Here is a 16,724-nt window from a genome sequence, read left to right as displayed (position 1 = left end):
GGCCGCAGCACGCGCCCGGGTCTGTCACAGGCTGTGGGAGGACAGTGGGATCACACCCTGTCTCTCCACATCAACTGCCTGGAACTAGCCACAGTGCTGAAGGTGGTGAAACACTTTGCACTGGTGCTGAGGGGCAGACATGTCATGGTTAGGCCATAGTTGTTCTCTTATGAGAATGCTCTTTAGAACTGTTGAAGAAAAAGAAGGAGGCGAGCTTAGGTCACAGTGGCAGTTATACTGCTGCTGCGGACCTAACTGAGGACAGCCCAGTGCAGGGTACAGGGCGCGAAAGAATCTCTTCAGGACTGCGCATGCGCGAGGGATAAACCCAATAGCGACAGCTCTTAGAGGGCTACACCTATACTTATAGAAGCTTGGACGAAGCCCATACGAAATAGAACCATGAGATATAGTTGAAAGCTCTGGAAATACTCTTTTGTCAAACTACTGTTTCAGAAGAAAAGAATCAACTTTCAGACTGCATAAGGATATTTAGACTGGCATTTTGACTTCAATATGACCAGTGCATACCTGAATCAACACTGCAAGTAATAATAACTTTTATAATCTGCTGCATAATCTCTTGATAAAGTGAATAATCTTTTGGCCTTTAGAGTGCCATTAAATGGTGACAAATGCCTCTCACAATTTCCTAAAGCCCATGATAACATCTTCAATTTGTCCGATTCCTTCAACTAAAAGTCCAAACCCCCAGAATATTCAATTTACTATTACGCAAGATAAAGAAAACCAGCAAAACCTAGTACTGGTGGAAGCTGAGAAAATATGGCGCTGTGATTGAAAAAATGACAAACTATTATAATCAAAATGTTCATGTCAATTTAATGATTGTTTCAGAACTAAACTAAGAAATACATAAAATATGGGCTGGAGCTTAATCACCATTTAATGATGGAGCCAGTATAGGCTTAGTTACTATGCTTACCATTAGGAAAGGCCAGGACACTGATGACCAGGAAGAAGGAAACAACCACTAATAAACCAACTCGGAGGTTGTCGTCTGATTGCTTATCATCCCTTTAACAATATCACAAGATTATCTTATGCTCCCGCTTTACATTCAGTTATAGGCAGTTAAAGTGTGGGCCAGGAATGGTTTCATACTCATTTAACGGGTATAATACAGCACTTAGCTTCACACTGTTATTTACCTGGTAAATGCAAAGTACATGAGACTGAGCACAGTAGCCGTCAGCAGTGTGATAGTGTGTGGCTTGTAGAAAAAGTCAATGCAGATATCTTCCACTTGTTGCTCGTTTATCATTCGGAAATGTAACCTATGGTTGCTATCATCCTTCCGCGGTGTTCGGGGGGTGACAGCGGCTGCCATGCTTCTAGTGTGTGTTACTTTCTGAATTATACCAATGTGGGCTTAAATGGCTAAAAATAGAGGTTGTGAAAACAAACGCAAAGACACGACTACAGCTCCACAAGCCACAACCCAAATGATGGACTGAACCACAGAACAAAAAACAGGGGAGGGGGAAGGGTGTATAATACTTGTAAATGCGCGGTAGTAGTCACCAAAATACAAATAGAAACACAAGTACAACAAATTATTTAATTTTGCAAGTAACTGTAGCCCTCGTATTCAATTAAATTTGACAGTATATATATATATTCTTATTTATGAGTATATTAACTGCATTTAGCTATACCCACAAATATGTCGTTGTAATACATTCCTATTTCCGTTCAGTTTTTCCGGTACTGTGCACGTGAAAACAGTTGACGTTGTGCGACATCTGAGGATGGAGTTGTATTGAGGGTCTGTGTTTTGGGGTCCAACATTGTGGGGGGATGGAGGTGTACTGAGGATCTGTGTTTTGGGGTCCAACATTGTGGGTTAAAGGTTAGCGTTAACTCTCTAAAATAATGTTTTGGCTTTATTTCATTTGAGGTATTTCATGGCGTACACATTCTTGTTATATCGCTAGCTTTCTAGGATGTAACTCACGTTAGGTTTTGCTATAGCTAGCTAGCTTATTGTAAGAGTCACAAATGTCTTTTATACATTTTCTTCATTATGGAAAAATTTAAGAAAAAGTAAATCATTCTAAATCCCTACATCTTGTAGATAAGGATAATACTGGTGGGTAAGTTTAAGCTTTACACGTCACACCAAGCAATTGTTTTAACGTCAGGGGACTAAAGCAATTCCTATGAAATACTGGTGTAAATACACGGCAGATAACAGAATGTGCATAATCAGAATTAGTAAATCGTTACGTCTCATGGCGAGAAAATTTGTCTTTGAACTTGTCTCACCAGAAAAACACAATGAAGTTACAAAAGTACACATATAAACCTATACAGCTGTACAGAAAGTCGTAAATATGTTAACTTTAATTGTCATAGATAAGCCTATGCAGACTGCATACTGTACACGCACTACTCTTCTTTGTAGTCTCGCACTACCAGTAACGCAGTATATCATAAAAATCTGACCTGTATGTGGTGAGATGTCTGACTCTTACGTGTACATAATAGCTATATGTTTAAGGTACTTAGATTTGTTTAGCTTATTTTTTGTTGTTGTATGGGGTTATTATGTTGTCCTGTAAAAGCTCTTGGATGTTGACAGTAGAACATCCTTGCCTAGAGATAAGCATAACTTAATTTCTGTATTGAATAGCATGCCACTCAAACATGCCTTGTTCATATTTTCTGCAGAGTTGCCATGGCTCTATCCTGTGCACAGCTATGTCTGAGATGCAGAAGTCTTCTTTGCTCCAAGACAGTGGTCGTTACCTGGCAGCATTCCACTCAAGTTTGGCATTGCGATACAGTCAAAATTCTAAATGCATCCTCATTCATCAGGGGGAATTACACAACAAGTTGGGCAAGACAGAAGTGGAAACATCAGATGTTCTGTTACAGTGACATAGCTACAAAACATCTGGCAGCCGATACTAAGCAAGACAAGTACAGAGAGCAGTTGTCAAAAACTGGTGTTGTGGCATCCAAGAACACCCTGTTGCCCATTAGAGAAGCTGTTCCAGTGACTGAAAGTCAGGTGTCATTAGGTAGGTTTCCTGGCTTGTTGTAGACCATAGGGATGTATTCATTCAGCCTAACCATTCATAATTTGATTTGAATTTTATTGTTTTTGTGGTAGAGAATTGAACATGGTATCTTGTCTATTTTTTTTTCATTTATCAGATCTGGATGCTGTTGCTGAATTTTCAGCATTAGAGGAGATTAGTGATAAAGAGGCAGTCAGTATATGTGTTCCTACAGCCATGCCTCCAGCCTCCATCTCTCTCAGAGACTACGTTGACAAGTCTGAGATGCTGAGCAAGTTGGTACAGCTAGGTAATCCAATTCTAGCGAAATAAGAGAGAGCATTTTAATCATATTTAATTTAACAATTTAGAACCATAAGTGGTCTTAGAATTGTCTCTTTTTTTCTGCTCATCCAACCTTTCCTCATCATTGCAGGTGTTAACCTGTGGAAGCTGGAACAAAGGCCTAATGTGGGCTCCATGTTACTGAGGCTCGACTTCAACACAGATGTGGCCCCAAGGCTGCTGTTTCTTAAAGAGATTGGGGTGGAGGACTCTCACTTTGGCTATATAATTACGCACAACCCTTTTATTCTCACTGAGAATTTGGACAACCTGCATGCCAGGTGACATGATAAGATCTCTGAAACAGAAACACCAGATGCCTTCATTTTCACCAAATGTCTTTAAGTGAAACCAGTGTAATGAGATAGGTCACCACATGCATGAAACTTTCTGGTGTTTACTGTATACTATAGTAGTGACAAGTCATTTTCATTCTTTGCAGTGGCACCTGCCATTAGACTGTCATAATGTTCTCTTTTTGTTGTTTGCAAAGGGTGAACTATCTCAAGTCAAAGAAGTTCAGTTCTGAGACTGTTGCGTCCATGGTTTCCAGAGCTCCGTATCTGCTTAACTTCAATGTGAAGAGGTTGGACAACAGACTAGGTTTCTATCAGAAGCAGCTCAGCATCAGTGTTTCCCATGTAAGCATATTTCTTTGAGTATTATCACAATGTCTTGTAATTTATGCATAAAAATAAATAGTGAATTTAATGACAGAAAGAAGAACAAAAAAATAATAGCTGTTTTTATTTCCAGACTCGGAACATTGTAGCCCGACTACCCAGACTTCTGTGTGGCAGTTTGGAGCCTGTTAAAGAAAATCTGAAGGTATTGATTGACAAAAGAACTCATTAGCATCTATTGTTTGTGTGACCCCTTGGGATACTTAATATTTTTATCCTGTGTGTGTGTGTGTGTGTGTGTGTGTGTGTGTGTGTGTGTGTGTGTGTGTGTGTGGGCAAATGCGATCCACTTAGGTATGTGAAATAGAGTTTGGCTTCAAGAAAAATGAGATCCAACACATAGTTATCGCCGTCCCTAAGGTGCTGACTGCTAATAAAAGGAAGCTAACCCAAATATTTGACTTCATTCACAACACCATGAAGGTGCCACACCACCTGATTGCCAAGTTCCCACAGGTACATTTTACCAGTTTACCATAAGCCTGAATGAAGTGTATTTACGTTATATCTGTATTCAGCATTTTTATTTGAGTCAATTTTATCCCATAGGTCCTGAATACCAAGTACTTGCGTGTCAGAGAGCGCCACCTATTCCTTGAGTACCTTGGAAAGGCACAGTATGACTCAACCCTGCCGAACTACATCTCCCTGGACCGCCTGGTGTCCTTACCAGATGAGACTTTTTGTACTCAGGTGGCTCTTGCCACAGTGGAAGATTTTTATTTGTTCCAAAAGACACTCTGAGTCTTCATGAGGGGACATTAAAAGGGCCTTCAGAAAACAAGTGGTCATTTACACTGAATACATATCATCAAGTCAGATACATGCAGACATGGAAGTCTTTAAAACAGTTAGAGCATCACTTGATTTTGAAATAAAGGTGTTTTTTGTAAATGTGATATAAAATGGAGGTTAACAATGGATATTTTCGGCCTGAAATACTGTCTGTTGATTTTTAAAGTGAGTATCACCCCTGCGAAATAGGCATAAAAAATTTGCCTTTCTTCAAATGTTAATTTACTTCTTTTTGATTTTGTTTTGTTTATGTTTCATTTCCTGAACTAAAAAAAAAAAAAAAACTGAAGTCCAAAAGTTTAGACACCCTATTAAGACTACTACTACTTAACCCTGTAAAGCCTGACACATCAAAAAATAGCCAGAGCATTCTAATTTTTTGGAACTGAGATGTTTATTAAACCTTTTAACAAAATCCAAAAGAAAATTCAAGAGTCAAGATTTTTATTTGCCATTTATGAATAGACAGTCCAGGCATATAAGAATAAATGTGCCATGGTATGTTGTTTATTTTTATTTTTTTGTATCACTTTTGATACATGGGGCATTTTTGGCGATTTTTTTTTTTTTTTGCTCAAACTCGCGTAGCAAATACTGTATGATACAAATGGCTTTATATCTGATTCTGAGAGTATTTACACTCCCCATTGATGAATATCAGAGGTTGCAACTATTTTTTGATTATGTTTTATTATTATTTACAGATTACTTTACTGAGCATATAATATTTAGGATGCTCACAGATTTTCAGCAATGTTCAAGTGGGGGAACTGTGAGGTCCCATCCAAAGATCGACTTGCTCCCGAAATTTTCCAAAGCTAATGTAAAGTTACCCATAACACACCGCGGTCGTTGACAGTGGTAAATATGGCGTCGAAGGCACCAGGTAAGTGAATATCGCTGCTTTATATTTACAACTTTAATACAACTAACCAAATATAATGTTATAATAATACGGTGTGACACATTATACTGTAACAAATGATATTGTGTCATGTCAATTTTTCCGACTGAACACGTCTTTTGACGCATTTGACCTGTGTCCTTTAGAGTGTCCCCGTGCTAACTGATGCTAAGAGTGCTTATTAGCTAACGTTAGCATAGCACTTACAAATGCAAAGTAAAAGTATATATTTTTGTTATAACCAGACACGTTCTGCTGTCCGCTTAGTGATAAAAGTTTCGTTGTGTGTGGTTTAATAGCTGTAATCGAGTACATATAGCGTTTTATGTTATGCTAATAGCTATACTTTGATATCAACTAATGTTAGCTCCTTACCATCAGAACTAGCATAGTGTTGTTTCATCTGTCATTCCAATATATCTAAAGTTGTTAGCAATATGATGGACAGGTTGTCTGCTGTTTGCTACCTAAAGTAGTACAGTATTACTGTGGTATTTTTGTGGATTAGAAGTATAAAGTATCCACTTAGTTACCAACACTGCAAAGACACAGATCATCTGCAAGGTTAATGGACAGGAAAAATACATTTGATATAAAGTAGTAGTAATATTAAATCCTTTTTGGAACTATACTGATTTTTTCACACATCTGCTGCTAACTTTTAAATGTGCTCTTCTTTAAGTTTGTGCTTCCTGACTGATCCTGTCTGTGTGGTGTGTGTCCTCCTTGTGTTCACAGCAGCGACAGGCAGGCTCCTGGTTGGATTCCAAAAATGGTATTACAACTTGTGTGGCTTCAACAAGCTTGGTAAGGTCAAAGAATAATGATTTGGCCAGAATATTTTTGAGTTTACAACCCAATAATTCTACCAGCTCTTAGACAACTGCATGAAAAGACCGTCAATGAAAATTAAAATGAAGGGAGAAGACATCATTGTCTGGGATATCTACCACCTGGCATCTTCAGCATTGTGTTTTTGCTGTGTTAGGTTTAGTGCGTGATGACACACTCTACGAAGATGCAGATGTGAAAGAGGCTGTGAAGAGGCTTCCAGAGAATGTGTACAATGACAGAGTATTCAGGCTCAAAAGAGCCATGGATCTCTCCATGAAGCATCAGATCCTCCCTAAAGACCAGTGGACAAAATATGAAGAGGTAGACTAAAGAAATCTGAAATACGTTTTTGCTGAGAGTGGATGTGGGGGTTAATATAAGGGCATATTATACTGCATTGTTTCCCCATGTACCGATGTGTAGTTTTAAATAGGACATGGATAATTAGCTCATTTTACTTATTTGAACTAACGTATGTAGCAATAACAGTGTCTCCATCTCAACTCACTAGAAGTCTCAGGTCACATCTTGATTAATTTAAGCTGTAATTATGATTTAAGCTATCAACATCTTATATACTTTCCATCATCTTTTTCCTTTAGGATATCCGCTACCTGAAACCATATTTAGATGAGGTGATCCGTGAGAGGGAAGAAAGACAGGAGTGGATGAAGAAATAAGTTGTTCCTGATCCGTGCTGTTAATTCTCGTCTTCAAGTCAGTGCATGGTGGTCCCCTGGTGTAATATTTAAAATGAAATGTAACCTATACATGAGTGCTCATTAAAATGTACATTTTGGAAGATGTGCAAGTGTCACTTTTTAGGTTAGGGATAGTAGGCTATTTGACATAATGAAACTAACATTTGTACACCTCTTTAAAATAGGGTCTGCCCCACGTTGCATGTTTGTACTGTTTACCTTCTCAAATCCAGTTATTTGCAACATTTAAGTAGGAATATATGGTAAATGGACTGTATTTATATAGCGCATTTTCACAGTGTGTTGCACTGGCCAAAGCGCTTTACAGGGAGATCATACACCATTAACACACCGATGACGACAAGGCTGCCAAACAACAGCGCTAGTCAAGCCACCGGGAGCAATTCGGAGTTCAGTGTCTTGCTCAGGGACACTTAGGCATGCGGGGATACCGGGAGTCAAACCACCAACTTGCTGGTCAGAAGACGACTTGCCCTAGCTCGTAAGCCACAGCCACCCCAAATAGTGTATATTTATAAATATACACTAGATACATCTAACAAAATATCTAAAGCAAACTTCAGGTATCTACCATAACTACCGCAGTAGTTAAATTATTTTGCACTGCTCACCTGTTTGACTTAGTAGGCAGTATTGGGAGGAAAATAATCATCTTCTGCTGAGATATGTAGTTGGATATGAAATTCCTGTATAATGAAGGTGAGCTATAATCAAATTAATCTAGTTCACTCGATCGACTTCCACAGTAATGGCCTTCAGTAAAGCATAGACCAATGATGAGTCTGTACTGTACTCGCATTATAGCTAAATTAAATGGAGCATGGCTTCAAAGCAGTGAACAAAGCAAGGGACTGCAGGGGTCACTCAGTCAGCAAAGCATGAACATCTCGGTAAGGTCTGATGAGTCAGATCTACTTCACAATGTCTAGATCTATGTACACAGCCTTGAATTCATGACATTTCTTTCCATTCATTTACTTTATCCTTCCACTGGAGACCTCATTAATTCTCTTTCTGAACCCATGATCTCCTGTTGTCCACATCAGTTATGGTACCTATAAAGTTCTCAATGACACTGTTAAAAGATTTCAACATTGACACCCCGAGCTCGTTGCTGGTTTCATTAATGTCTGGATCGTAGGCCCCCATGAGGGGGGTGCACACCTCCACATTCCCCCTGCCAGCTCCTTCCAGGATGCCCATCAGGTGGCCCCTGACTTCTTGAAACAACTCCTTGTTGTAATGCAGTAGGACTGAATCTTCAAGAGGATAAGTGACATCCTCAGAGTAACACTCACGGGGGACTGGTACCTCTATGTACTTCAGCTTAGGAAAGCCTTCAGACAACATGGAGAATAACCTTTTAAGGGCTACAGAAGTCAGAGGGTTTCCCAGGAGTTTGAGCTCCTCCAATGACTGACAGCCAGATAGAACATTAATGAAGGCATTCATGTGCTCGTCCTCTATGTTACACTCTTCAAGTGCCAGGCTAACTAATGTGGCTGAGCATCGGCTGAGCAGTTTATGGAAAGATGTGGAGAAAGTGCTGAAGATGTCATGCCCACTGATGTCCAAGCGGACCAAGGCCTCACTGTGGAGGCTGTTGGCCAGGTATGTCATGTCGATGCGGTTCAGGCAACAGTTAGCCAACTCTAGGCACTGCAGTGGAGTGTTGAGGGGACTAGGTAAAGAGAACAGGTAAATGGAAATTGGTTATGGTAGCAAAAAAATAATGGCTGCTTTTGCAAGAGAATTTAATATTTGTAAAATAACCCATACACATCTGGTAAAACCACTTGGTAGCTGACCAGTCTCTGATAAACACTGCCTGACGGACACATTTCTATATCCCCAGAACAATTCATTGCCTAATCTGACAGCTGTTGTTTTGCTCTGCTTTCATTCCATGTGAACTGTGAATTACAGTATATCCACTGGGTTTCTGGCCAACCTGCAGCTGTCTGTCCTCATACTGGCATTATATCTGCAGTGTTAAGAACATTGTTAAACAAGAGCTTTAAAGCTGCAATATACTGTGACACTGATTTAAGGGGATTATTGTGAGTTACAGTAAAGCTCTTGCTGCAGTGTGCATGTCAGATGGACATAAGAGCCATCACTCAGCAGTGTTCATCAAGTCACAAGGTGTAATTAGTTTATATAAATGAACAAACAAGGACACCTCTTTTTTTATCTCCCCATCTGCCCATTTACTCACCTAAGCAGTCTGCGTAGGTGTCCAGTGAGAGTTGAGAAACCAACATAGAGCTCAGTCAGTCTTCTCAGCCGTGACAGCAGACTGCCGATGGTGGCCAGCAGATCATCATCATCAGAGCCCAGCCTCCTAAAGTCCAACGCTCCAGCCGGCAGGCTCAGAGACTGTAGTCTGGGGAATTCCACCCTGGACAGCAACACTTCCAGATGTGCGGCCTCCAGTGGAACATTGTGCACCACCTCCAGCTTTATGATGGACTCAGGTTCTGCTAGTCGAAGAACATAAAAGAGCTGCTTGAGAGCTAGGGAATCAGCTCGAAAACTAACAAAGCGAAGCTTCAGTGGACAGTGGCAGCGGAGGACTAAGGCCTGAGCCACCAGCTCATAGTTGCGGCCTGTGACGAAGCCGTTTAGGCGGACATCGACAGATGTTTCAAGGGCAGACTGGGACACATCACTGGCATGCATGGCCACCATAGTTTCATAGCACATTTGAGTCAGGAGCTGGGTTCGTGCCCATCGACCCAGGGTGGACCGGCAGGGACAGGCCTGGTGCTGAATGTCCTTTAGGGCAGTCAGGTCAACTACATGCAGGATCTTGGCATAAGTTCTTGGAGGAGACAGCACATAATCCTTTAGAAAACAAGAGTTAGGCCACACTATGAGAAGTGAAAAATATGGTACAGGAAAATGCAAATATAGAACAAGTATGAGAGATATATGATTATGCACACACGTTAAACGCAAAACTACCTTTAAGCCTGTTAGAACTGCCTTCAGACAAATGTGGCAGGTGCGTGAGGTGAGGTCCAGTTGACAGTCGGTTGTCTTTCCCAGGAGTCTTTGTAGGCTGAGCTCAGGAAGAGGCCATGTCTGGACCAGAGCATGCAGAAGATCAGCCTCTTCATGGAGGTAGCAGGCCTTGAAGAGAAGTGGGTAGAGATTAAAAGACACACAGTTGAGGTTCTCCAGAGTACTTGGACCAGTCCTGATGAAGCCCTCAGCAGCAAGGAAACGCAGCGATTTCATGCTTTATCCCTGGTTGTTTCTCTGTGGGAGCTGCTGTCAAACAGCTCTGTGTTAGAGTTATGTCTCCTTTGTGTTTTTCTGTTTTGCTGATATCCTCTGTTGCTGTTGGTCTGGGCGCTGTGCACTTGTCTGGGACTAGGCAGCAACAGGCCAACAAATCACGTGGTGGGTAAGAGGGTTGAGGTTATTTATGGAAACAGCTGTCTCACGCCCTTCATTGGGCACAGGGTCTATTTGCAACTTTTGCCAGGAACAATTTATTTGAATGCCACTGGGAAGCCTGTCACTATATCACACCACCTCTCTGTGAGGCCTGCACTCCACAGGAGTTGTGAGGATGGAAGAAAACAACATGAGAGCAGAAATAGAACAGAAATACCATGAATGTGGGCCTATGCCCCCTGAATGTTTTGCTGATATTGAGTAAATACTGTTTTTGCCTGATTGTAACATAAAGAATGAACTGTGAAATTATTCATGGTGCATGATTCAGTAAATAAGAATTGAATTTATACATTTATGACAATTTCACCAAAAACTGAAACATTTTGAGCTTCATAACCACAGATGTTAAGGCAGAGGTGGTGCACTGAAATGCATATAATAGTACAGGTGTACCTAATAAAGTGGCTGGTGAGTGTATAACACAATACAGTGCACTGTTACATCACATTATAGTTAAAGCTGTAATCTACCTGAGATGAAACTGTCAACATTCAGATATTGAATGACCTAGGAAGTAAATGTAAACTTACACAACTTTGTTTGCATTAGATAACAGTGCCTTAACCTGATTATACCAAACATCTAATACAGTGTAAAGGAGGTGATGCAGTGACCTGATGAGTTGCAGCAGACCTCCCAAGCTATCACACTTTGTGGTGATAATCTACCAAGCTATCTCATATGTTCAAAATACCTTCACGAAGGGTGGTAGTAGTGATGGTGATGATGGTGCTCATGTCTCTGGACCAAGGGGATGCCACAGGAAGGCTGAAGGTTGGAAAATATTTCCCTGTCTTTCCCTGCTATGTGACTAAGTTGCGAGGCAGCATTTTGTACACTGGAGCGAGGCCTCTTGCTGTGGGAATGCTGGAGGACACTGTGTGCTGGAGGGTGAGACATGGAAGCAGTATGCTTGCAGGACTTTCTCTCTCCTCTGCTCCTGTAATTCCCCACTAATGTGGTCTTACTTTTCAGGGAGTGAAACACAGAGACCTCTGAGGGGCTCAGCGGAGATGCAGTTCTCACTTGCTACCACTGTGTGGTGCTGGAGAGCAGAATGAGTGTGTTGTCTGCGATGTGGAGAGGATGACTGGATAAAAGATGTCAAGTGTTTTCCAAGTTCAAAATGAAGTGCTTATATACTGATAGGTAAAGAGGGTGTTTTTATGCCTGTACTGTCAGACTAGATCCAGATAGTGGTTTCTGCATTCTATTGTTTCATCCACACAGTAGAGGCTCCTTACTGAGCTTCCTACACTCTGAGATGCACTTGGCTCCTTCTCTGCTGCTAGTTTCAATGAGATAAGGACATTATCATCACAGAAGTGAGTTGTCACTGTAGTTTAAGCCCCACTGTGCTGGAACAAGTACCGGTTTTGGCACAGTGGTGCTTTCAGTTTTCACTGTTTAAAAAATATTTATGATTTCTAGAGTCACAGTAAAAATGTTATATGTATGTCGGATCATGTCTGGGCAGGTGGTAGGATTTATAGCACATTTGATCTTCAGGGATGTGTGGCCATTATAAGGCCACTTGACAGATGCCTCTAGAACCTCATACATGGAGTGTATCCAATGTGTCTTATAAAGCACTGTAAATTTGAGTTATTTAAATATTAAATGAAAAAGCAAGCTACCTCCTTTGTGACCTTGCCCCAGTCATCAAAACTGTACAGTGTGAAGAAAGATTCCTCTTCAGGCACCATGTTATACTCTGTCTGATATGTGCACATATAAGAATAAGAAGCTTATTGCTACTTGTAATAAACATTTAGATGAATCATTAGATATTTTGGGAAATACGCTTATCGACTTCCTTTCTGAGTTAGATTAGAAGATCAGTAACATTACCTCTGTCACATATGTCCACTAAATATCAAGCTGCAGTCAGAAGCCTGAAATTTTGCTTAGCATAAAGACCGGAAACAAGGGGAAACAGCTAACTTTTGTTTTGTCTGAAAGTCATAAATGCCACTTTCCAACATATCAACCTCATTAATTTACATGACATATCTATTTTGTTTATTGTACACAAAAAACAGCAGCGTGTTGTGGTTTTGTGGGGGATGTATGTGGAACACACACGCTGCAACACATAGAAATAAATGGGTTCAATAGTGGAGCACAGCACCCACCGTGTCTTATCTGAAAGGTGTTCAGTGTGTCATCAAGCCATGCTTTCTGCCCCACCCCAAAAAACTATTTAACTCCACAATTCAGCACTACACAGTTCTGTCTTTTCACATTTTCATCAACTATTTTCTAATATTGATAATATCTTTAGAAACAAATCACTGACTTTAACTTTAAATTGGTATAAATCGTTTTGCTGGACCTACAGTATGTAGAGTTTTGAATATGTTTAAATAATATAGTTGTTCATCACGTGTGTGCATTTACATGCTCAGGAAACCTCTTAGCGCATGTCCCAGCATAGCACTGATAGAACACTAGTCACTACTGCAGGGTTCTGAATGACTTGCTTCACTGAATTCTGAAATCTTTATGTATGATTGTAACGCCATATTCAGGTGAAAATGATGTCCTGACAACCTTTTTTTTCCCTACATCAGAAACATCATCTGAGACTTGTTTTCAGTGTCATACAAGAACACAGACACCACTGCAGAGCACCATGATAATCACAGGAAGCTGGAACAACAAAAACATCTTCAGTGCACCACTGCATCTCATGGACTTTCACAACATTGACAATTAAAACACTCATGTCACAGTTAATTACTCTTTCATTGTAATATTATTTTATTGTTACCATAATTAGGCTATTTACAGCTTAATTCACAAAAGGCAAATAGAGAGTCAAACAAAAGACATGTTGACTTACTGCCCAGGCAGCCACACAATGAATGAATGAATTTTTTTAACAATGAGAGACAAAAAAATCAATGAAAATTAGCTTTTTTTGTAAATGAAATACAAAATAGTCCAATGTTTCACCTGGTTTCTGATGTATCAAATTACAATTCATCTTTAATCTGAAGTAATGGCTGTAGGTAAGAACGGTTTGTGTTTTCATTATATTAAGTAAATGTACAAATGTCTGTTCAAAAGCAACAGATTGGGTCCATATCAAAGTACTGTTAACTGCTGCCACCCACAGACTCTTTGACAGTGAGGGCTGGTGTGGGTCCTATGTGGGTCCAGATGTAACCTTTTTCTGTTCGGATGGGGATCGTGGGAAATGGAGAGCTCCGTGACTTGAAATACTCAGAGGGGGCATGACATACAAACTCCAGGTACTCCATCTTTCTGGGCAGATCCTCTTCTGGACCTGGAAAAAAAAAAAACAACAGTCCTTAAATTGTCACATAAAAGGCCTAAAAATGACAAAGTTCTCATTTGTCACTGCTCACCAACAATGTATGTGCCGGGGTCAAAGTGGTTCTTTGGGCTGGCCTGTGTGGGGATTAACCAGGTCAGTGCTGCACTCTTTTCACAGTATTGGTCCTGCACAAAGCCTCGAATCTGAGCATAGTATGGCTTCCCGTCCTCTTCATCTGTTACTTTGATCACGTCTCCTGTCTGGTAGTACACACCCTGTGGGTACAAACAGACTGAGAATGACTACAGTTTGGCTCCTTCTCTCACGTTTTACATGGAGAAATGCTAACAACAGATAAGAAAATAAAGTATATGACAACATTATCAATTCTGATACTGAAGTGAAATGTGTGATTATTTTTGTTTACCAACATAAGATACCTTATAAAATAAAGATTCTGAAGTGATGATTGTTGCAACAGATTCTGGTGCTTTGATTGGCTATAGAAAGAGATCACACACAAAGGTCAATACATACAGTAAATTCATAATGATGCGCAATGAAAGAAATTGCTGATAAAATCCATCTTTAACTTACATTTTTCAACTTGAATATGTGTCTTCTTCCTTTCCCCTTTGTTGACACTTTCTTCTCAGATGCAGGAGCTTTATACTTAGTGCTTCTCAACCTTGCAGATCTCCTGTGGATCTCCTGCTTTGACTAAACACAAAACACGTTATCAGTTATTTAGATGCTCTCATTCCATGTGAACTGTGAATTACAGTATATCCACTGGGTTTCTGGTAGTTAATCAGTTTTTTGTGTTTGCTCGTTGTGTACATTTGGCTCCGTACATTTAACCCAGATGTATGGGTGTTTGTTTTACTTTTGTGGATACTACCTTTGAAAACACCAAAGTATGAGTGTACCCACAACAATCAGGCCGTGTTACAGAAACGTGTACACAGGGTAACCAACCTGCTTGCCCCCGCCATTGCTGGGCTGTGTAGTGGAGGACACAGAGGGTCCCGATGTTCCGCCGCTACCGCTGCTCTTTCCTGTGCAGTTGTTACAGAGGATTTCTCCCTGGTTCCCTTTCTTCCACATCGACGAAGAGTTCGTCTTGCAGACAGCGCAACTTGGTTTCAAGCCCAGAGGCATCGTTGACGGTCAGAAAACGACGCCGGGGTGCGATGAAATGAATAACACTAGTCCAACAACGAGCTCAGTCGGCTCCAGCTAACTGTTTATCGTCAATAATACATAGCACCATACAACAGTTAGACTTTAGTCAGCTAGCTACTGACGATAGCGTTAAATTAAAATTTGTATATCCAAATCATCACCGCTACAAGCGCCATTGCTTCTTCTTCTTCTTCTTCTGTGCTATCACCTGACATTGGCTCTTCTTCGGTGGTTGGGGTTCGTGGAAAGTCAAGCATCGGCACTGCCCCAAACTTAGTTTGTGAAGAACTGTTTAGAAATGGTGAAGGTGTTTTAAAAACATTGGCCCCCGATGAAGGAATTTGTTATTTTATTAAACCGCTTATTTAGAGTATTAATTCGCTCAAGATATTCACATACTTTTTGCTGCATCTTGATTTGGTTTGTTTGTAGGTAGGCAGGCTACGGGACTAGTATGAAAATCGGAGGGATTGTGGTTTTAGAACGGCAGCAGGAGCAATGACATGATAAGTAAACCATAACAAAAATGCTAAATAGACTAGGGAAATGCATTTCCTGTAGAAAATGCGTGTGGATGCAATGTGCTGAAGGATTGCCATGAGAATGCTGAACATTTTGACACCAGAAAGGCATATCTACCTGAAAGTATACTGAAGTACAATTTTCCCATTAATTTGAATGGGGGGAAATTTTCAGATTAAAGCTAAATATTTCAGAAGTGGGAACTGTATAAAAATTCTGAGTCGAAGCATGAATGTCATGGGAGACTTGAACATTTTAATAGCCGAAAGAGCTGAAAGTATGCTTAAGCAGAATTTCCTGATTCATTAGAAAGGGGCAAACTTTTCAGAATAAATATTTTAAAAGAGTGATGTTTTGAAAAATTGTTAATAGCATGGATGTCCTTGAAAAGCTGAACATTTTTAGACCCAAAATAGATGAAGGCATGCTAAAGTAGAATTTTCCCATTCATTTGAATCAGGGAAAACTTTCAAAATAAAGCTAAATATTTTCAGAGGTATGAAGTTTAGAAAAATTCTGAAAAAAAAAATGAATGTCCTTGAAGAGCTCAACATTTTAATAGCTGAAATGGCTGAAAATATAAGGAAGTAAAAATTTCCCCATTCAAATGAATGGGGAAATTTTTCAGAATAAAGCTGAATATTTTAAAAAGTATAAAAGTTACAAAAAACTTGTATACATCCGCGCATCTCCTGAAAAAGCCGAACATTTTGATACCTGAATGGCTTTTCTAGCTGAAAGTATGCTGAAGTAGTTACGTGCCAAAAAAAGAACGGAAGAATAATAATAACTAGAAAACTGTTGAAAATGCATGTGTGGATGCGAATTGCTGTAAGATCGCCCTTAATATGCTGAAGACTTTGACACCTGAATGGTTTTGCTAGCTGAAAGTATGCTGAAGTAGAATTTCCCCATTCTTTTGAATGGTTTTGAAGTTTAGAAAACCTTTGAAGAGAA

At 40.1% G+C, this 16,724-nt stretch overlaps 5 protein-coding genes across 5 annotated transcripts in view; 2 read left to right on the top strand and 3 right to left on the bottom strand.

Moving 5' to 3' along the window:
* ptdss1b (phosphatidylserine synthase 1b) overlaps positions 1-1,500 on the bottom strand; it is a 9,376-nt gene extending 7,876 nt beyond the window's left edge. Inside the window, exons 1-2 of the mRNA XM_020606838.1 lie at positions 1,173-1,500; positions 947-1,038 (exon numbers count right to left, since the gene is read on the bottom strand). Coding sequence (XP_020462494.1) covers positions 947-1,038; positions 1,173-1,351 — 271 coding nt within the window. The 5' untranslated portion in view covers positions 1,352-1,500. The remainder of the gene's footprint in view (positions 1-946; positions 1,039-1,172) is intronic.
* Positions 1,501-1,716: 216 nt separating this feature from the next.
* Positions 1,717-5,238, top strand: mterf3 (mitochondrial transcription termination factor 3). The gene is made up of 9 exons (XM_020606787.1): positions 1,717-1,810; positions 1,860-1,873; positions 2,695-3,047; positions 3,184-3,336; positions 3,463-3,652; positions 3,865-4,012; positions 4,128-4,199; positions 4,349-4,510; positions 4,604-5,238. Exons 3-9 carry the CDS (start codon positions 2,702-2,704, stop codon positions 4,796-4,798), a joined length of 1,266 nt encoding a protein of 421 aa, XP_020462443.1. The 5' UTR covers positions 1,717-1,810; positions 1,860-1,873; positions 2,695-2,701; the 3' UTR covers positions 4,799-5,238.
* Positions 5,239-5,637: 399 nt separating this feature from the next.
* Positions 5,638-7,393, top strand: uqcrb (ubiquinol-cytochrome c reductase binding protein). The gene is made up of 4 exons (XM_020606788.1): positions 5,638-5,735; positions 6,492-6,560; positions 6,742-6,908; positions 7,190-7,393. The coding sequence occupies exons 1-4, from the start codon at positions 5,717-5,719 to the stop codon at positions 7,265-7,267; spliced, it is 333 nt and encodes a 110-aa protein (XP_020462444.1). The 5' UTR covers positions 5,638-5,716; the 3' UTR covers positions 7,268-7,393.
* Positions 7,394-8,311: 918 nt separating this feature from the next.
* Positions 8,312-10,552, bottom strand: lrrc14b (leucine rich repeat containing 14B). Its single transcript, XM_020606967.1, has 3 exons — positions 10,277-10,552; positions 9,528-10,156; positions 8,312-8,990 (listed from the first exon to the last, which is right to left on the bottom strand). Exons 1-3 carry the CDS (start codon positions 10,550-10,552, stop codon positions 8,312-8,314), a joined length of 1,584 nt encoding a protein of 527 aa, XP_020462623.1.
* Positions 10,553-13,546: 2,994 nt separating this feature from the next.
* gatad1 (GATA zinc finger domain containing 1) lies at positions 13,547-15,483 on the bottom strand. The gene is made up of 5 exons (XM_020606918.1): positions 15,039-15,483; positions 14,658-14,780; positions 14,501-14,560; positions 14,152-14,335; positions 13,547-14,069 (listed from the first exon to the last, which is right to left on the bottom strand). Exons 1-5 carry the CDS (start codon positions 15,219-15,221, stop codon positions 13,879-13,881), a joined length of 741 nt encoding a protein of 246 aa, XP_020462574.1. The 5' UTR covers positions 15,222-15,483; the 3' UTR covers positions 13,547-13,878.
* Between the last annotated feature and the right edge of the window lie 1,241 nt (positions 15,484-16,724).

Source organism: Monopterus albus, unplaced genomic scaffold (genome assembly GCF_001952655.1).
Source record: "Monopterus albus unplaced genomic scaffold, M_albus_1.0 scaffold82.1, whole genome shotgun sequence".
Lineage (NCBI taxonomy): Eukaryota > Metazoa > Chordata > Actinopteri > Synbranchiformes > Synbranchidae > Monopterus > Monopterus albus.
Note: the sequence above shows the minus strand (reverse complement) of the source record. Positions and strands in the feature narration are given on the sequence as shown.

Bases quoted from the DNA above. Each gene is read 5' to 3' on its own strand.
- mterf3 (XM_020606787.1), top strand. From the start codon at position 2,702: ATGGCTCTATCCTGTGCACAGCTATGTCTGAGATGCAGAAGTCTTCTT. The intron at 4,013-4,127 runs GTAAGCATATTT...TTTTATTTCCAG, and splicing joins TCAGCATCAGTGTTTCCCAT to ACTCGGAACATTGTAGCCCG. The intron at 4,511-4,603 runs GTACATTTTACC...TTTATCCCATAG, and splicing joins TGATTGCCAAGTTCCCACAG to GTCCTGAATACCAAGTACTT.
- uqcrb (XM_020606788.1), top strand. The intron at 6,561-6,741 runs GTAAGGTCAAAG...TTGCTGTGTTAG, and splicing joins GTGTGGCTTCAACAAGCTTG to GTTTAGTGCGTGATGACACA. The intron at 6,909-7,189 runs GTAGACTAAAGA...TTTTTCCTTTAG, and splicing joins AGTGGACAAAATATGAAGAG to GATATCCGCTACCTGAAACC.
- lrrc14b (XM_020606967.1), bottom strand. From the start codon at position 10,552: ATGAAATCGCTGCGTTTCCTTGCTGCTGAGGGCTTCATCAGGACTGGT. The intron at 10,157-10,276 runs GTAGTTTTGCGT...TGTTTTCTAAAG, and splicing joins CAGTTCTAACAGGCTTAAAG to GATTATGTGCTGTCTCCTCC. The intron at 8,991-9,527 runs GTGAGTAAATGG...CTCTTTACCTAG, and splicing joins CACCTACGCAGACTGCTTAG to TCCCCTCAACACTCCACTGC.
- gatad1 (XM_020606918.1), bottom strand. From the start codon at position 15,221: ATGCCTCTGGGCTTGAAACCAAGTTGCGCTGTCTGCAAGACGAACTCT. The intron at 14,561-14,657 runs GTAAGTTAAAGA...CTCTTTCTATAG, and splicing joins ACATATTCAAGTTGAAAAAT to CCAATCAAAGCACCAGAATC. The intron at 14,336-14,500 runs GTATCTTATGTT...TTGTACCCACAG, and splicing joins CAGAATCTTTATTTTATAAG to GGTGTGTACTACCAGACAGG.